The sequence below is a fragment of the Pollachius pollachius genome (genome assembly GCF_949987615.1).
Source record: "Pollachius pollachius genome assembly, chromosome: 7".
NCBI lineage: Eukaryota > Metazoa > Chordata > Actinopteri > Gadiformes > Gadidae > Pollachius > Pollachius pollachius.
In genome coordinates, this window is record NC_136940.1 from 20021212 (window position 1) to 20037253 (window position 16042).

A 16042-nucleotide genomic window follows, 5' to 3' on the forward strand; every position below is an offset into this window, starting at 1 on the left:
ATACGGAGTCATGCATCATGTAACACAATGCATTAGCAGACAAACTCAGCGTTCTGAGAAGTGCTCTAAGGAAAAATACTAAAGAAATCGATCTAGAAAGAGAAGTGTAAAAATTGATATAGAAAATCCCTGTGGCTGAAAGAGAATTCAGGTTCACTTAAGAGCTATTATATAGAGCATTAGGAATGTACCACTTTTCATTTAGATCATGCTAAGAGCTATCATATAGAGCAGTAGGAATGTACCACTTTTCATTTAGATCATGCTAAGAGCTATTATATGGATCATTAGGAATGTACCACATTTAATTTAGATCATTCTAAGAGCTATTATATAGATCATTAGGAATGTATCAATTTCATTTAGATCATGCTAAGAGCTATTATATAGAGCATTAGGAATGTACCACATTTCATTTAGATCATGCTAAGAGCTATTATATAGATCATTAGGAATGTATCAATTTCATTTAGATCATGCTAAGAGCTATTATATAGAGCATTAGGAATGTACCACTTTTCATATAGATCACGCTTGGGGCGGTAGGTCGATCCATGGAATGAGATCTGGCTTCGCTCACCACTTCAAACGGGACAGGAAAAGTCTGGTTTTGAAATGTGTGTGTGTGTGGTGGGTTACAACATCAGTCTGGTTACCGTCTGCGTGTCTCAGTGGGTGGGGCTGGGGAGGTAGTCTAATTGGAATGTGATACTGTGGTCAGTATCCACAGAGACGGCCAATGGGGAGACAAAGGACGCACATAATTATGTGTCGTACGTACGCAAACGTGTGCTCATTCTTATGCAGATGATCATCTGAATGCATGCTTTCATTGGCTGCTCACAGCATTGACACCGTCACTTGCATTGAGTAGATGCTAAAGCGTATGCAAAAATGAACTAGCCACCTACATATTTTGTTTGTTTTTGTTGACACCTGCGTCACTATCCTTTATTTGCATTTTAAGCAAGTGCTTTTAAGCAAGATAAAAAAGCGAGGGTGTAAAGCAAAGTGTCAAATAAACAGGGACACATCCTTGAAATAGCCGACTAATCATAATCTCAGGTCATTATTAATTCATGATCATATGAAGATCTATTACACATCCTGCTTTGCTGCAAAGCTGTGCGTGGTCGCGTCGGCATTCCCTACAGCTTTGAATGTGTTATATAGTCAAGCGAAAGCTGCATTTATTATTTTGACTTTGATTTAGTGGTTTGAAGCAATTATAGCAACAGAGGAGAGCAGAAAGCGATAGAGATGGCAGAGCAACCGAAAGTCGGACATAACGTGATAGAGAGAGAGACACTGCATATATTGGTGACTCACTGCCCAAACACAACACCCTGCGGAGCAGACGAGAGAGCGAACGCTCACACGTTCTGTCCTCCTCATCCTGTTATTTTTCTGCCTCTTCTCATCTTCCTCTTGGATTATTCTCTCATGTCATCTCTCCCTTTCTGCAGGGCAGTCCTAATCTCTTCCATTATCTCCCCTCCCTTGTGTGTGTGTAAGTGTGTGTCAGTGTGTGTGTGTGTGTGTGTGTGTGTGTGTGTGTGTGTGTGTGTGTGTGTGTGTGTGTTTGTGTGTGTGTTTTTGTGTGTCAGTCTGTATCTATGTTATTCTGTCTGACTCTTAAAATAGCAATCTCATGGTTGGATTACTCCCTTAGTTTCTCATGCCAGATATAATTTGTGTGTATTTGTGCGTCGGAGGAATTCAGATTAGATATTCGAAGGAGCACTTTGTCAATGTAGAGCTCTGTACGACAAGGGCAGATGATATAGTCTCTGTGTTGTGTGTTTTGTGTATGTTTGTATATGTTTGCATAAGTGTGTGTACCTGCTTGCTGTTCGCAGTGTCAGTGGGACTATTGTCTACCTTTCAGCGACAAAGGGTTGATCCGTTTTTATTTTGTTTCTACACATTATTCATACCCAACATTCCTAGAAAAACATGCCTGCTAAGAAAAGAAACACAAATATACGAAATAAATAATAAAACCAGTAATAACAACAACGTATCAAACCCCCTGTTAAAGCACCCTGTCACCAAGCCTGCACGGCTCCCTATTGCCACAACTGCACGAGCGGCAGCCAATCAGACGCCAGGGGAGGCGCGGCCTAGCGCCTGCTGCCTGCCTGCGCTGAGCTGCTCGGGTATTTTCTGAATGAGCCCGCCGGTGAAGCCTCTGTCCGCGTCTGCGCCCCGCCGTGCTGCGCTGCCCCCAGAGTGTGTGAATGAAGGAGGCTTGGCCGTGCCGCGCACCAGAGGTGGAAGTGGACCTATGTGAGTCGCCGGGAGCGCCTCTCCAGATAGCCAGAGGCGGCTGCTTCTTGGTTGTGTTATCAGTGCCGGGAGAGGGAGAGAGGGAGAGTTGGTGCCAGGCCTGGGGTGGGGGGGTGGGTCTGGTCGACTGACAGCGGTGGGGGTGCGGAGGTGTGACGCCGGGGTCAAGGAGAAGAGAGTTTGTTTTCCGGGGGGGGGGGGGGGGGGGTGGATGTTGGGTCGGAGACGGTTGAAATAAGAGGAGGAAGGAGGAAGGAGGACAGAGCAGCAGCAGCAGCAGCAGCTGAGCAGGAGACGCTGATCTCAGCTCCCACTGAATCATTCATAGGGGAGTTCCTCCGGTCGCACGCAGACCGACCTGGGCCGAGAGACGCGGAGAGGGCAGGAAGGAGAGAGCGAGAGAGAGAGAGAGAGAGAGGGAGGGAGGGAGAGAGAGGGAGGGAGGAGCAGCAGAAGAGGAGCTGTCTTCCAGAGGGTGCTGTGACCCTGTTCCAGGCAGTGCTCCTCCATGAAGCCTGAGCCCAGCACCGGAGCAGTAGGCAGGAGACGCCTCAGCTAAGAGCCAGAGAGGCTGCTGAACCCCCTCCCCCACAGCTGGGCTGAACCCCCCAGCACGGAAGACCTTGACGGGAACAACGGGAATACCAGGAAGACAAGACCCCTCAAAGGGAAATCGAGACAATAACAGGCTACAAGTGAGCTGGACTTTTGCGTTGCGCTTACTTTTGTGTGCTGCTTTGTCGTGCGTGTGTGTGTGTGTTTGTGGGGGGGGGAATTCTGCCGTGTCTTGGCCCCACATCTCTGCTGGCCGCAGCAGCATTCCAGCCCGGGGTAAAGCTCTTGGTGGCTGGATCAAAGCTCTCCCCAGACCACCACCACACCTTTACCACCACCACCACCACCACCACCACCACCACCACCACCACTCTGCCTGCCTGCCAAGAAGCCTCAAAGGGGGAGGCGGAGGAAAGACAACATCCTAGCATGAGGGGCCGACGCTTCAAGTTCAGCACCTGAACGCGGACCCCCCCACCTCGGCTGGCCGAATCCTCTCGCCTGCCTCATGTTTCTGCTTTAGACCCAAAGTACTGTAAGCTCTGCTTCCCCCCCCCCCCCCCCCCCCCAAAGAGAAGGATGTCGTCCAACGAGCTGAGCGTGTCCGACACGGACCCGTGCATCCGCACCTTCAAGGAGCACATGCACCTGGAGCTGGAGCCGCCCAAGCTGGCGGGCGGGGTGGCGGGAAAGCGCGGCGCCACCTCCCCCAAGCTGTCCCCGCGGAGCTCGCCGCGGCTTTTCCGCAAGCTGATGGTCAACAAGAGCATCCGCCAGCGCCGCCGCTTCACCGTGGCCCACACCTGGTAAGCCGGGGGTTAACGGGTTCAGGGTGCTCTAAGTGGGAGTCAACACCACCCTTCCCCCCCCCCCCCCCCCCCGAGGAGATAAGATAAGCAGGAGGATGGGGGAGGGGGGGGGTGGGAGGATGGACATCAGGCAGCACTTAAAGCCAGGAGGGTATGGAATGAGCACTGAAAATTGCTAATGGAAGCAGAGTGGGTAAACATGAAGATGTGGAAAGTAGAAGTGGGGGTGGGGGGGGTAGGAGGTGGATGTGGTCCATTAAAGAGGTGGTATGCGTGTGTTACATAAAGGGAGGGGTCAGCCAACACTGGGCTTGGGTTTCGTTAACCGGTAAGATGTGTCCAGTTTCAAGATCAGTCTGCAGAATTACAGTAAAATGAGTTTTACCATGAGCAGAAACCGATGTTCTCTGTTGTATACTTCTCTGTGTCTATGTGTGTTTATGTGTTTGTGTTTATCTTTGTGTGGGTTTGTTTGTTTGTGTTTGGTTGTGTGCATCAGTCTGTCGTCTGTATTTCCGACAGCTCAGAGATAGGTTGGTTGTGTACACTATAGAGCAACAACTTTGTGTTTAGAGATCTCTCGTCTCGAAACACCGACCAACCAAATTTGGATCCAGAAAACCACAGAAAGCCGGACAGCGCAACACCAAACATTTGAAAGATTAATCTCCCGTGAAATGGATTGAGTAGGAAGATCCATTTCCGTAAACATTTCCCAGGAATTACTTCTATCCCTTAGGGCTCTCGGCGTTACACAACGCATCTTGGGTTCTGATTGGCTGCGTGCGTGTGGCTCCGGGGGAATGTCGGGGGAAGGGGCTGGTTACCGGGGTCACAGGAGTATGTTGTACACTTGTTAGGGTAACATTTATCAAACCGCCGTCGCCCTATTAGCCAGAGGAACGCACCACAGAGTCGAGAGAGAGAGAGAGAGAGAGAGAGAGAGAGAGCGACAGAGAGAGAGAGAGAGAGAGAGAGAGAGAGACAGAGAGAGAGCGAGAGAGAGAGAGAGAGAGAGAGAGAGAGAGAGAGAGAGAGAGAGAGAGAGAGAGACAGAGAGAGAGAGAGAGAGAGAGAGAGACAGAGAGACAGAGAGAGAGCGAATAGTCTGCAGTGTGGCGGCTCTGTAGGGCTTGATTAAACACAATAGGGAGGTGATTAAGAGGCTGACTCACAGATTAGCCAGCAGGTGCCAACGCTCGACCCGCAACCAAATCCAGATCCTCTCTCAGATCAGACATAGGAAAATAGGGGAGAGCCTGGTTGCATTTTTTTTATCATTCCCTAACCCTTTCAAAGGTCTGTCATTATAAAGCCCTCATGCACTCTGGTCGGAGCGTGGATGTCGGTGTAGGTGCTGAAAAGGTGGGCCGTGCCAATGGCACCGGGCTGATTCTGAATGGATAAGCTTTGCTTTTCAGCCGGCTGCGTATTTATTTGTTATTTCCTTTGGATGTGGGTTCAGTAGGAGCCTGCACCGCTCGCCTCTGTGGACGCCTGGCTTCATAGACGCCTTTAATCCGTCCATACAAATCCCCTTTTGATTGGCTAATGCTGGAGGAAAAATGGCAGGCAAATATGTGCTCACTCTTACACTAAAATGCACACGCACACGTACACATGAATGTGGACACACGTACGCGCGCACACACACACATGCCCACGCACACACACACGCACGCACGCATGCACGCACGCACGCACGCACACACACACATGAATGTGGATGTGCGCACGCGCGTACACACAGACACACACACACACACACACACACACACACACACACACTGTAGAAGGCTCGCACTCGTGTGGAGGCGATATGAGCCGTGTCCCACATGACACAAAGAACCTTGCGTTCACCGGCGAATGACAAAACAGCGTCTGTGTTTGTGAGTTTCTGCAGTATAGACAGTGAGTCGTCCACCAGCGTTCGCTCACCACCATGTCCTTGTCAGAGAATCTCCAGGAAGCTGTCACTTTTATTTTTTCTTCTTCACACTTATCGCCCTCAGCCCCACGGGGGACTGAGCGGCAACCCAGATGGAAAGCTCCACAGCTCCCCGTGTCATGCTGTCACCGCCCCGTGGAAGAGGCTTGTTGTCTCCCTTGTTGAAGCTTGACACCACAACGCTGAGCATTAGCGTTTACAATATGTTTATGTTCCTACACGTTTTTTTTTTTTTTTCTATATGGCGGAGACGAGTGAAGAGCGAAACAAAAGCCACGTTGAGCGCGAGGATGTGTGCTGTGGTCCGTGTGTGTGTGTGTGTGTGTTACATATTGATGAGCTGGATCTATGTTTGGGAGTCAACGCTAGCTCTGTTGTTGCGCTCTGTCGACTGGTGAGCTGATGAACGATCTGACCTTTATTCATACAGAGACAACAGTTCTTCTGGGTTGTGTTCTGGCCTGAGGCTGGTTCGTGTCTCCTGCTCTCTTTCTCTCTCTCTGTCTGCCTTTGTCATTGATGTATTTAGTAACCCCCCCCTCCACCAAAGGCCTAGGTTATGTCCTGATGCCCCCCCCAAATTGTCGTCCCTGCTCTTGATGTTGCTCTATCAAAGATAGTTTGAATTGGATAATGTCAACATTCAACTTTCAACACCAGAAAAGTGTATTGTCAAGGTTGTAGGATATAAGTTGTTTTGAACGCGTTCATATACAATACAATTTACACATAAACTAATTTAAAGGACAAACAGTAAGATCAGTAACCACAGGCCACTATAGCGAGGTTTGACAACCATTGTGAACTTGAGCTTGATTTACTGGTTAAAAAAAGCACAGGAGGAGCATTTATGCAATGCACAAAAAAAGACTGTGTAGACGTTCCAGATCAAACACTGACATAACACGTCAGTATCACAAAGCAATGCGTAATTCAGCTACACATATTGACATAGTGTCTATGACATTGACATGGCTTTGCTCAGTGTTGATATGTTTGATTTGCACTATGGCTCTGCCCGTGTGGGAGGAGCAGGCGTAGCGGTGGAAGCCACGCAGGATTGGAATACATATAGCCGGGCCAGTGAGGCAGATCGGAGAGATTGAACAACAATGGAGACGCAAATACGGACGGACAAGGAAATGTCAGTCGGCACAGCAGGGCCACATACATATGTGGGAATTAATTTAGGTTGGTGTGCTTGGAGGCTGGTTTGGGGGGGGGAGGAAGATAGGGGGTGGCGGGGGACAACAACAGAGGGAGAGAGCTATTCACCTTAGCTTAAATGTCAGCCCAAATATCCATCAAGACTGCCTTAATCCATCGGGCGAGCCAGCCTGCTATTGATGTGCTGCTCTGTCTCTGGGCTCTCTGGGCAGCTGTGACTCACACACACACTGCTCTTCATGTGTACGTCTGGCTCTGCTTAGCGCTGTCACCGCTGCGGCGGCTCAATCTGTACCCTCTCCTCAGGATCAGATGCAGAGAGACACACAGAGAAAGTGAATCTCTTTGGTTACGGTTTTTGACCTTTTTTATCGTCGGCTTGTTTGTTATGTTTCCCCCTCGCTCAGTTTTTGGAACTGCTTTGGGAATGTCAATGTTGGTTTTCATGCCGATCAAGGTCTTTTGAAATTAATTGAGAGAGAGAAAGAGAGGGAGGAAGAAAGAGAGAGCGAGAGAGAGAGAGAGAGAGAGAGAGAGAGAGAGAGAGAGAGAGAGAGAGAGCGGGAGGGAGGGAGAGAGAGAGAGAGAGAGAGAGAGAGAGAGAGAGAGAGAGCGGGAGGGAGAGGTAAAGCCGGTGACTCACACTCACACACACATACAAAAATATGTATGAGTGTGTTTCGGTGTTGGTGTGGGCGTTCATGTAAATTTTGTGTGTGAATGCAAATGTGTGTCTTTGTATGGGTGTGTGTCTATTGAGCATACCGGCTATTGTTTGCATTGAGGCCTTGTGCGATGATGTAATGTTGACCAACTCCCAGGGGCAGCCAGCCCCAAAAGGCCCTGTTAGCAGCCTGCTGCACTGGTTCTCTGCTTCATTCTGTCAACCCCCCCCCCCCAGCCATTTCCACCAATGATGGGGACAACAAGATAATTCTAAATGTTTTGACTCTTCCGATCCAACACAATGTCTGCGTGGTCAGGGCAGTCTGGCACCGCTGAAAGAGAAACAAACAAACTGGGCGGGGGAAATTTGTTTTAAAGGCTCACGTTCACCCTTCAAGGAGTGTTCCGGCTACTTCTTCTTCTTCATCATCCTCCTCCCTCCTCTTCTTCCATCCCCTTGTTTTCCTAACACTGTGTGTGTGTGTGTTGTTCTTCTGAACCTCTCTCTGCCTCCCCCTTACCATTCCAGTCGGAGGGATTAAACGCATGTGTATATAAAAGCTTGTTTGTTTGTGTGCGTACGTTCGCGTGTATTAGGGGATACACGCAACAGGCCAATACCCTTTGACTTGATTTTCCTACATTTGTTTATTTGGTGTGTGTGTGTGTGTGTGTGTGTGTGAGACGTATTTCCTGCGAAATGCGCCCAGCTGTGGTTTTTTCACCACACATTGCATGTGGTTTCTATTCATCACACACAAAGACACTCTTTGCATGTTGCTAGCATCGCCCAAGATTTTTCCTTTCTGTATGGCTGAAGCTGTATCCATACCTTACCTCAAAAAACCAATGTACAAGTTCAAGTTTGAATTGACGTTAGGTTAGCCTCAGCGTTAAACTCCAGTATTTATCTAAAGTAGGGGAGTAACATTTCAGCCAGAAGCCGCATTAAGGCTCCTTGCCCCATCTAGGGGGAAAGGTGCACTTGTCTCTTGTCCGTGCTGCTTCATATTTGCTCATTTATCTCGGTCGGCTAGCCTTGGGCTGCTGCTACTGGAGCTTAGCGCTGCAAGGACGTCAACCCCCCCCCCACCATGTTAAACGTGCAACCTTCTGCGTCGGTCTGTCGGCCACCTCTGCCCACCCATTTGTCTTCATTATGTTCCATACCTCACTGGTTTCCTTCGTCACCCTATCTCTGCCTCTCTCCTCTCATCCCCCTCCCCTCCCCATGCACACTGTCATCCCTCTACCCTTCCTAAAGCTATTGGGCCATTGCTACTAACAGCCTGCTACACACACAGCTCATGCACACCCACTCACACTCTCACACACACATAAGCACCGGCACTCACACGCTCACGCGTAAACTGCATCTGAAGCATGGTAGTGTTTAACCTATTGATCTTCTCATGTACTGCCACAACGTTCTCTTTTTTTGCCTCTATAGGTGAATAACATTAGGATATAAAGCAGAGGCTAAACTGCATTTGATCTGATTTTCATCGTCTAGGTAAATTAATGGAAGCACATTTCTTATGAACAGTCAGTTCTACTGTACATGACACTCTACCTCGGTGAAGGCGGAAGCAGGAAATGGGAGATGCTATTGCGTTACAGCAGGGAGCTTTTTCCGGTGCGGCATTGGAGAGACGAGCACTATTGAACCCGTCTGGAGGAGAACAGCATACTGACTGGCGCTGGCCTGCTTGAGGGAATGGGCAGTGGTCAGATATGCTTATGGCTCCAGACAGTCCTTAATGTTCAGGGTAATGTAAGGCCATCCGTCTTATTTCCCTTTCCTCTCCATCACACAATGACGCACAGCCTCGTGCACACACTCAGTCACTTAGATAGAGGAAAGCCCAGTGGCTAATTCACAACACAACCTTTATGCTGTGCTTATCACCGCAGGTGACCCAGAGGGGGAGGAAAAGTGGTCTTAAAATACTAAAAAGAATTCAAAAGTGTGAAAGAGCCGGAGACGGAGAGTGACAAGAAAGAAAGAAAGAAAGACAGAAAGAAAGAAAAAGATAGAAAGAAAGCAATTAGTCCCATATTCCGTTTGGAGAGAGAAGGGTCTGTGTGCATTTCCTCCTATTCATATTTAGATGAACTAACTGACTCTATTTGTACAAAGAATTGTGTGATTCAACTTTTTGTCATGGTGTGTGTGTGTGTGTTTGTATGTGTGTGTGTGTGTGCATGCAGCATGTGCATGCGTGTATGTGCTGCCATCTGTATATTATATTCATAACATTCAGTTTGAATACTCAGTACTCATCAACCTCAACACTTGTTGTTCTCTTGACACTGAGGCTCCGTTCGACAATCTAAGCTGAGATGAGGCAAACAGGTGTATGTTCTGTTCGCATTTCTCCCGTTTGAATTTCATCTGACTGGCTGATTAAATACTGTCAGGTCCTTTTTTGGGCTTGAGATCTTCTGGAAGGGAAAGCGACGCAGAAGGCAGGATGAACTATAGTGATTTCAGCTTATGATTGGAGACATTCGGGGCAATCATTCAAACCATGAAATCATTGTTGCCGATTCATGAGGACGAACATTTAGCTGAACATCACTCACAGGGAGAGCGGTTTGGACGAACCGAATGCAGCATCGCAGCTCACTTCAAAGAGGAAATGGAATTAGACGTGAACGAGGATGAATTATGTTTATATGTGTCGGCCCATTCACCATTATATACATAGAAAGCAGGCTAAGTACATTTAATATTATTAAACTGAAAGTGCATTCGTTATTTGATTGCATCATTAAATCTTGATAGGTGCGGCGGGAAATTTGAATCAATAATAAAATAACACAGAGTATTCCTGATTAAACCCTAAAGGATCCAATCATCAGGCATGTTGTCTCTAAAGGTATGCTTTAACAGCTATTATCGAAGTAGCCCTCCATTATTGGTCCAAAAGTAGAACCAACATTGACCATGTATGTTTACAAAGGGAAGATGGTGATGGCTGCCTGAAAGAAAGGCAGGATGTAAATTGTGTCCCAATACATATCTGAAGGACATTTTCTGTGGCCATGAAAGAGTGATGCTGCCCTCAATCACATGAATTTCATGAATTTCATGTGAAACGCTATGGACAGGTTTACCGACTACAAACTTGTAAAAAAACAAAAATGTGTTAAAAATAACAAGCAGAATATGGTAAAATATACTTAAGCATATATGTTTGAACTATGTGTCCTCGGCAGCCAAAGTAAATGTGGACAAATTGTTTGAAGTGGGGGGGGGATCCAGGTGGCAAAATGGCCTGTGACTGACTGCTTAGAGATTCAACAGAGGGACAAACAGCCTGTGTTTACCTCCTGGCTCAAAAGCACACAGAATGACTAATAGACAGGAGATGAGTTTCAGCCACGTCCCACGCGGGGTCAATGAGGGTTGGGCAATTTTTCGGATAGAATTGTAGATCCCGGTTGTGTAAACTAATGATGGTGTCGCTATCTGTACCAAGTCAAAACACGACTCACGTTAGAAGACGCATTCCACGCTTGTTTTTCACACCTATAAATGGATCTAACTGCCATTGATCTGCGGTTCCGCCGACTGTCCACTGCTGTCGTTTGATGCTAAATGTGATCTAGCGTTAGCTCGCTATCAGTGGGACGTGCTTGAGCATGAGGTACGAGCATATGATAATGAAGACGCTAAAATGGCAGCTAGCGCTAACACCGCGACTGAGCTAGGAGAAAAAAAGGAAAGCGGCTGCCCCCTGTCTGGGAACGACTTACATCTGATTGCAGACAGTCAGAGAAGAAGAATATTTATGTTGGAAAACTCGCTTTAATCTCCAACATGCGGAACAGACTGCATGTTGCGTGTGTCGGAGAATAGAGGAAGAAATTAACGAATGACCTTTAGCATACATGACATTTAACCTGTCGCCTTAAATCCTAAATTTAATGCCAGATCGAAACCCCATGGAATGAGTAAGGTGAAATGCCTGGCCTGATTTTAGGTTGAGTTTCTTTTTATCAATGGTTGAAATGTAAACCATAATGTTTCGGGTAGAGGTTTCACATTGTTTTTTTTATTAATAGCCCCAAACCCTAGGGGCAATACTATTTTGTAAAGCTATCTTCTTCCGATAGCATTTGTTCTTGGTTCCTTGATTTAGAGGGTAAATAATGTTAGACCTTCCATAGATAAGCAGGTGTTTGTCTTCATACATTTTCTCTTTTGAAGAAACTCTCAAACCTAGTATCAAACCTTTCGAATCAATATAAATGAAAATATAGTCCATTTCTGTTTAGCTGTCGCTTTCGTCTTCAACATAATGCTTTAATTATTGCAGGCTTGCTAAGCAACATCTATTTAATGATGAACGGCAGGGAAACAAAGATGATCTCAACAAATAACATTCAGTGGATAGACGGTGTGTGATAACCAGACCTGTAAGAGATAGGATTATGCTCTGCAGGGTTGTGGGTTGAAAGGAATATCAACAATGCGTATTTATTCAGATAGTCATCATCTTCATCACCATCATCTCCACCACACACTCCCTGGTGATATTTTCCGGTTTGCTGTAGTCATGAATTCATCCTGCCTGTACACACATGACTACGTGTTCCCATTGTGGGCAGGGGAGAAAAACAAATAGACAGAGCTCAGACAGAATTTTTTTTCCAATAATAGGTCTTGTTATGCTTGTCGATTACCGCGCCCATTGCCCTTCTCACCATCCTTGGATAGAAGGATACCCCGCTCTGCGTTCCTTCTCCGGGTTTCTTCTTTGATAATAAAGTTGTGTCTTGCCCTTTTGGGTGGCTAGGGTTAGGCGTGGTCTTAACTATATGGCCTGTTAAACCCCTTGAGACTGTAAGGGCTATACAAATACAATCAACCCCTTTTTTGTTCCTGTGTGTCCTGATGATGTCAAGGGTCATTTAACGCAATGAAAAAAACTCATGTACCGCTCTCTCTCTTTTCTTCACTACTCGTATTCATTCGTTCCCCCTCTTCACCCGGAATGTTCCTCTCAAGATTTGCGTACATGGCGGGTCGCCCTCACAGCCTATCCCTGTTCATTAGGGCACAACTCCCCAGTGCTGCTTATTTAGTTAATGTCACATTGATTTACACACACGCATGCACGCACACACGTGCACGCGTATGCACACGCACACGCACACACAGAGACCTGTGTGTCTTTATTGATACATACACACTGCAAGGCCCTCTTCATTAGGCCAGTGACCTACTCCGACATCCTTATTTTTAGCTGTACAACGGACAAACCGTAGAGGGGATAACGCATCATTCCCGTTCCCATTAGTACAGCATCAGTGATGGATGGGTCCCCCTGAGATGATAGATAACAGTGAGCAAGGCTCAGGTGACTACGGAGATACAGCGCCTGAATTGACCATAGCTGGCGACAGTGAGTGGAGCCTTTAAACTGACACCTTTCTTGTAGCTTATGAGGGACAGTTTCAGTGTTACATGTGCATGTCAATAGAATTTGGTTGGTGAGTGGGATCTCTGCCATGTCATTTTGTCAGCAGTGGATCAGAGGGAGTTGCAGGGTAGTTCATTCATAGAAGAGCTGGAAAGAACGAAGCCAATTGGTAGCTCTGGAAACACACTCGGGCATACACAGCACCACACACAGGGCTGTGTACATACATAGAGGTATTGCATAACAGCACTTGGGGATCAGCGTCTCAGAGACTGAACAGAGAGCCGTCCAGAGGTGTTAACGGCTGGGAACATTCCCTGTGGTTTCTGTATGTACGTGCATGTCATTAAAAGCCTCACACACGGTTATGTACTGTATGTGCACATACAGTACACACTATCAAGTACAACACACATACACACAAACACACACACACACTGACACCAACGCTGCCAACATAAACCTTCTTATGTGTGCACATGCGTCCCTACCCTGTTAGACGGATGGGTTTTTACATCCCACACACACACACAAGCACAAAGGCACGCGCGCGCATTCACTTAACATACACACGCACGCACCCATGCATTCACACGCATTCACGCGCATTAACTTGACATACACAAGTGTGTCTACAGAATGAGACACTCATGTAAATGTACAGTGTCACATGTCCATCCGTCCTTTAGGGTAATCACATCCATCACTTGACATGGTTAAAAAGCAGGGTTTTAATTGGTTGGAGGACTTCCTCAACACAGGGGCAAGCCGACAGTGCCTGGCTTCCAATTTTCTCCAACCCAACCCCTGGTTTCTCTCTGAGAAGTTCTGCCCAGGAGTCCAGTTAACCCCCCCTTAACCTTTCTCTGACCTCTGACATCTGGCCTCTCTCTATTTATACATACGCTGTTATGAGTATCAGCACAACGACAGGACAAAGCCAAATTCTCTCTCTCTCTGTGTCTCTCTTTCATTCTCTCTCTCTCTCTCTTTCTCTCTCTCTCTCTCTCTCAATCTCTCTCTCTCTCTCTCTCTCTCTCTCTCTCTCTCTCTCTCTCTCTCTCTCTCTCTCTCTCTCTCCCTTTCTTCTCTCTCATGTAACCTTTTAGTCGATTCTCCCAGGTCCTCTTAGCACAGGGTGATGGTTTGGAGGCATCCTGCTCCCAGCCAGCAAGTCTGGCATTTGAAGGTCACAGAGGGAGGGAGAGAGAGGGAGGGGAAGGGAGAGGGATACTTTTTACTTCCACATTTTTTTTATTACTTTTTTTCTGGTGTTATAAAATCGAATTGATGGCAATGTCAGCAAAGTAATTCCGAAAAAGCCTCTTCCAACCATAACGATGTTGTGACCTAGTGTGTGTTAGCCCTCCACAGACAGAACAGGGCCTAAATGCCACAATTGTCTAGTTAGTAAACATTACGAAACAAAACATATGTTTTGTGTGTTTAAACGTGCAAATTTGTGTGGGTCTGCTTTTCACAAAAAACGTTGTTGTTAATCAAAAGCTCTTGTCAGGCTCCCTTATGGTTTCAAGGCTTGAAACAAAGAAGAAGTGCCGATAGATTATGGATATAGAGGCAGGAGAAATGAATCGTTCCCCTGTTTTTACACAGCAGCATTGGAATAGGAACCACATTTGACAACTAATGAATCGCAAAGCGTTTAGTCTTAGGTTACATCGATGACTATTAGTTTGGCTGGTGAGAGGAACATGCAATACCTAAGGTATGCTAGCTGATGTCAGTCTGAAGAAAACGTTTATAGAGCCTGGCCTGGATCAGGACCGAAGCTTTAGTTCACAGTACAATGTCTAGCCAACGTTTCATTCACTAATGCGGTTATAGCTTTAAGTGTACATGTGATTTTTAAATATACTTTTAATGCATCAATGCCTTGTCGCCCATTCCTCTCCTCAACTCTTTTTTTGACATTATCATTACCTCACCATCATCCAACGCCTCTTGCTAATTTTCTTCCTCAACCCTGCTTTGAAGTCATTGCATGGCAGTTTTATTTTAAACTGCTGCTTTTACGGGTGTGTGTGTGTGTGTGTGTGTGTGTGTGTGTGTGTGTGTGTGTGTGTGTGTGTGTGTGTGTGTGTGTGTGTGTGTGTGTGTGTGTGTGTGTGTGTGGGGGTGTGTGTGTGTGTGTGTGTATCTCTCAAAGTGTGCATGGGTAAAAGGAGTCCATCACTCAAACAAATGTCGGTGCACCTTTGCAGTCTGTATTTACATGTGCACTCTCGTGTGTAGGTCAGCATAGAAAGCAATCCTTGACATCCAGCACTTCTGGTTTGATGCCGGCACTGCTGTTCCTGTAATGGCCTCTCACAGTTGCCAGCAATTTCAGCCCCTGCCTTTCTCCTCCTCCATTATGTCCTGATTTCCTCTGACAGCCTTTCTTTGCTCCTGTCACTTGTCACAGTTCGGTCCGTGTTGACCACCACCTTGCAATATAAGATTTGCTCTGCTGGATCCTCACCTCGCCACCACTTAAATGTTATACACAAACGGGTCCCCGTTTATCTCAATATCCCTTCCACGAAAACAATCCAGCAAGCCAAACACCCAGCACATACCGACCAAAATAAGCCGTAATAAGAGTGTGTCGAAAGAACCACAGCGGATGGGCTTCTGTGTGTTGTGCAACCAGAAGCAACTAATGGCACAGGACCTTCTAGCAGGTATTTATAGAACGTTTAGAACAAAGTATCCGTCAACCTTTAACAGAGGGGTACTTTGTGAGCGTTGTCTCTTGAAAGGAGAACCAAAACCCACCACCACTTGTACACTGGTTTGCAAACCCAAAATCAATGTACGGTGGTGCTGGGTTTTGGATCTCCGCTCAGGAGACGACAATAGAGAGAGACGATGCTTTGTTCCAAACGCATTGGTTTTGCGTTTGATGCAAACCAGTGTTCAACCTCTATGAGTTTTACCATGCTGTTTCATGCAGAGCTTCTTATTGGCTGAAGTGGTTACTGGGCAAACCTGCCGATGCTACACACTTTTCTTACGCTTTTGAAACTGGACATTGCTTACAGAGGTTGCCGGCAGCCCTGCCCCGCAATAAACAGAACCCTCAGCGCATTCTTACAAAAGGCCGGGTCAAAAGGATTTTGTTCTTCTTAAAAAAGAATGACATGTGCAGTACCCAAGCAGGCCACCACGCCATC

General features: G+C 46.8%; 1 protein-coding gene across 2 annotated transcripts in view; it reads left to right on the plus strand.

The window, feature by feature from the left end:
* The window catches only part of pde4ba (phosphodiesterase 4B, cAMP-specific a), a 133020-nt gene that overhangs the window by 35540 nt on the left and 81438 nt on the right, over nt 1-16042 (plus strand). The window contains exon 1 of one of the 2 annotated variants that reach the window (XM_079739510.1): nt 2767-3650. The exons of the other annotated variant lie outside the window; for it this stretch is intronic. Within the exon in view, the coding sequence (XP_079595636.1) occupies nt 3424-3650 (227 nt within the window). The 5' untranslated portion in view covers nt 2767-3423. Of the gene's footprint in view, nt 1-2766; nt 3651-16042 lie in introns of those variants that run through there. 2 annotated transcript variants of the gene reach the window in all.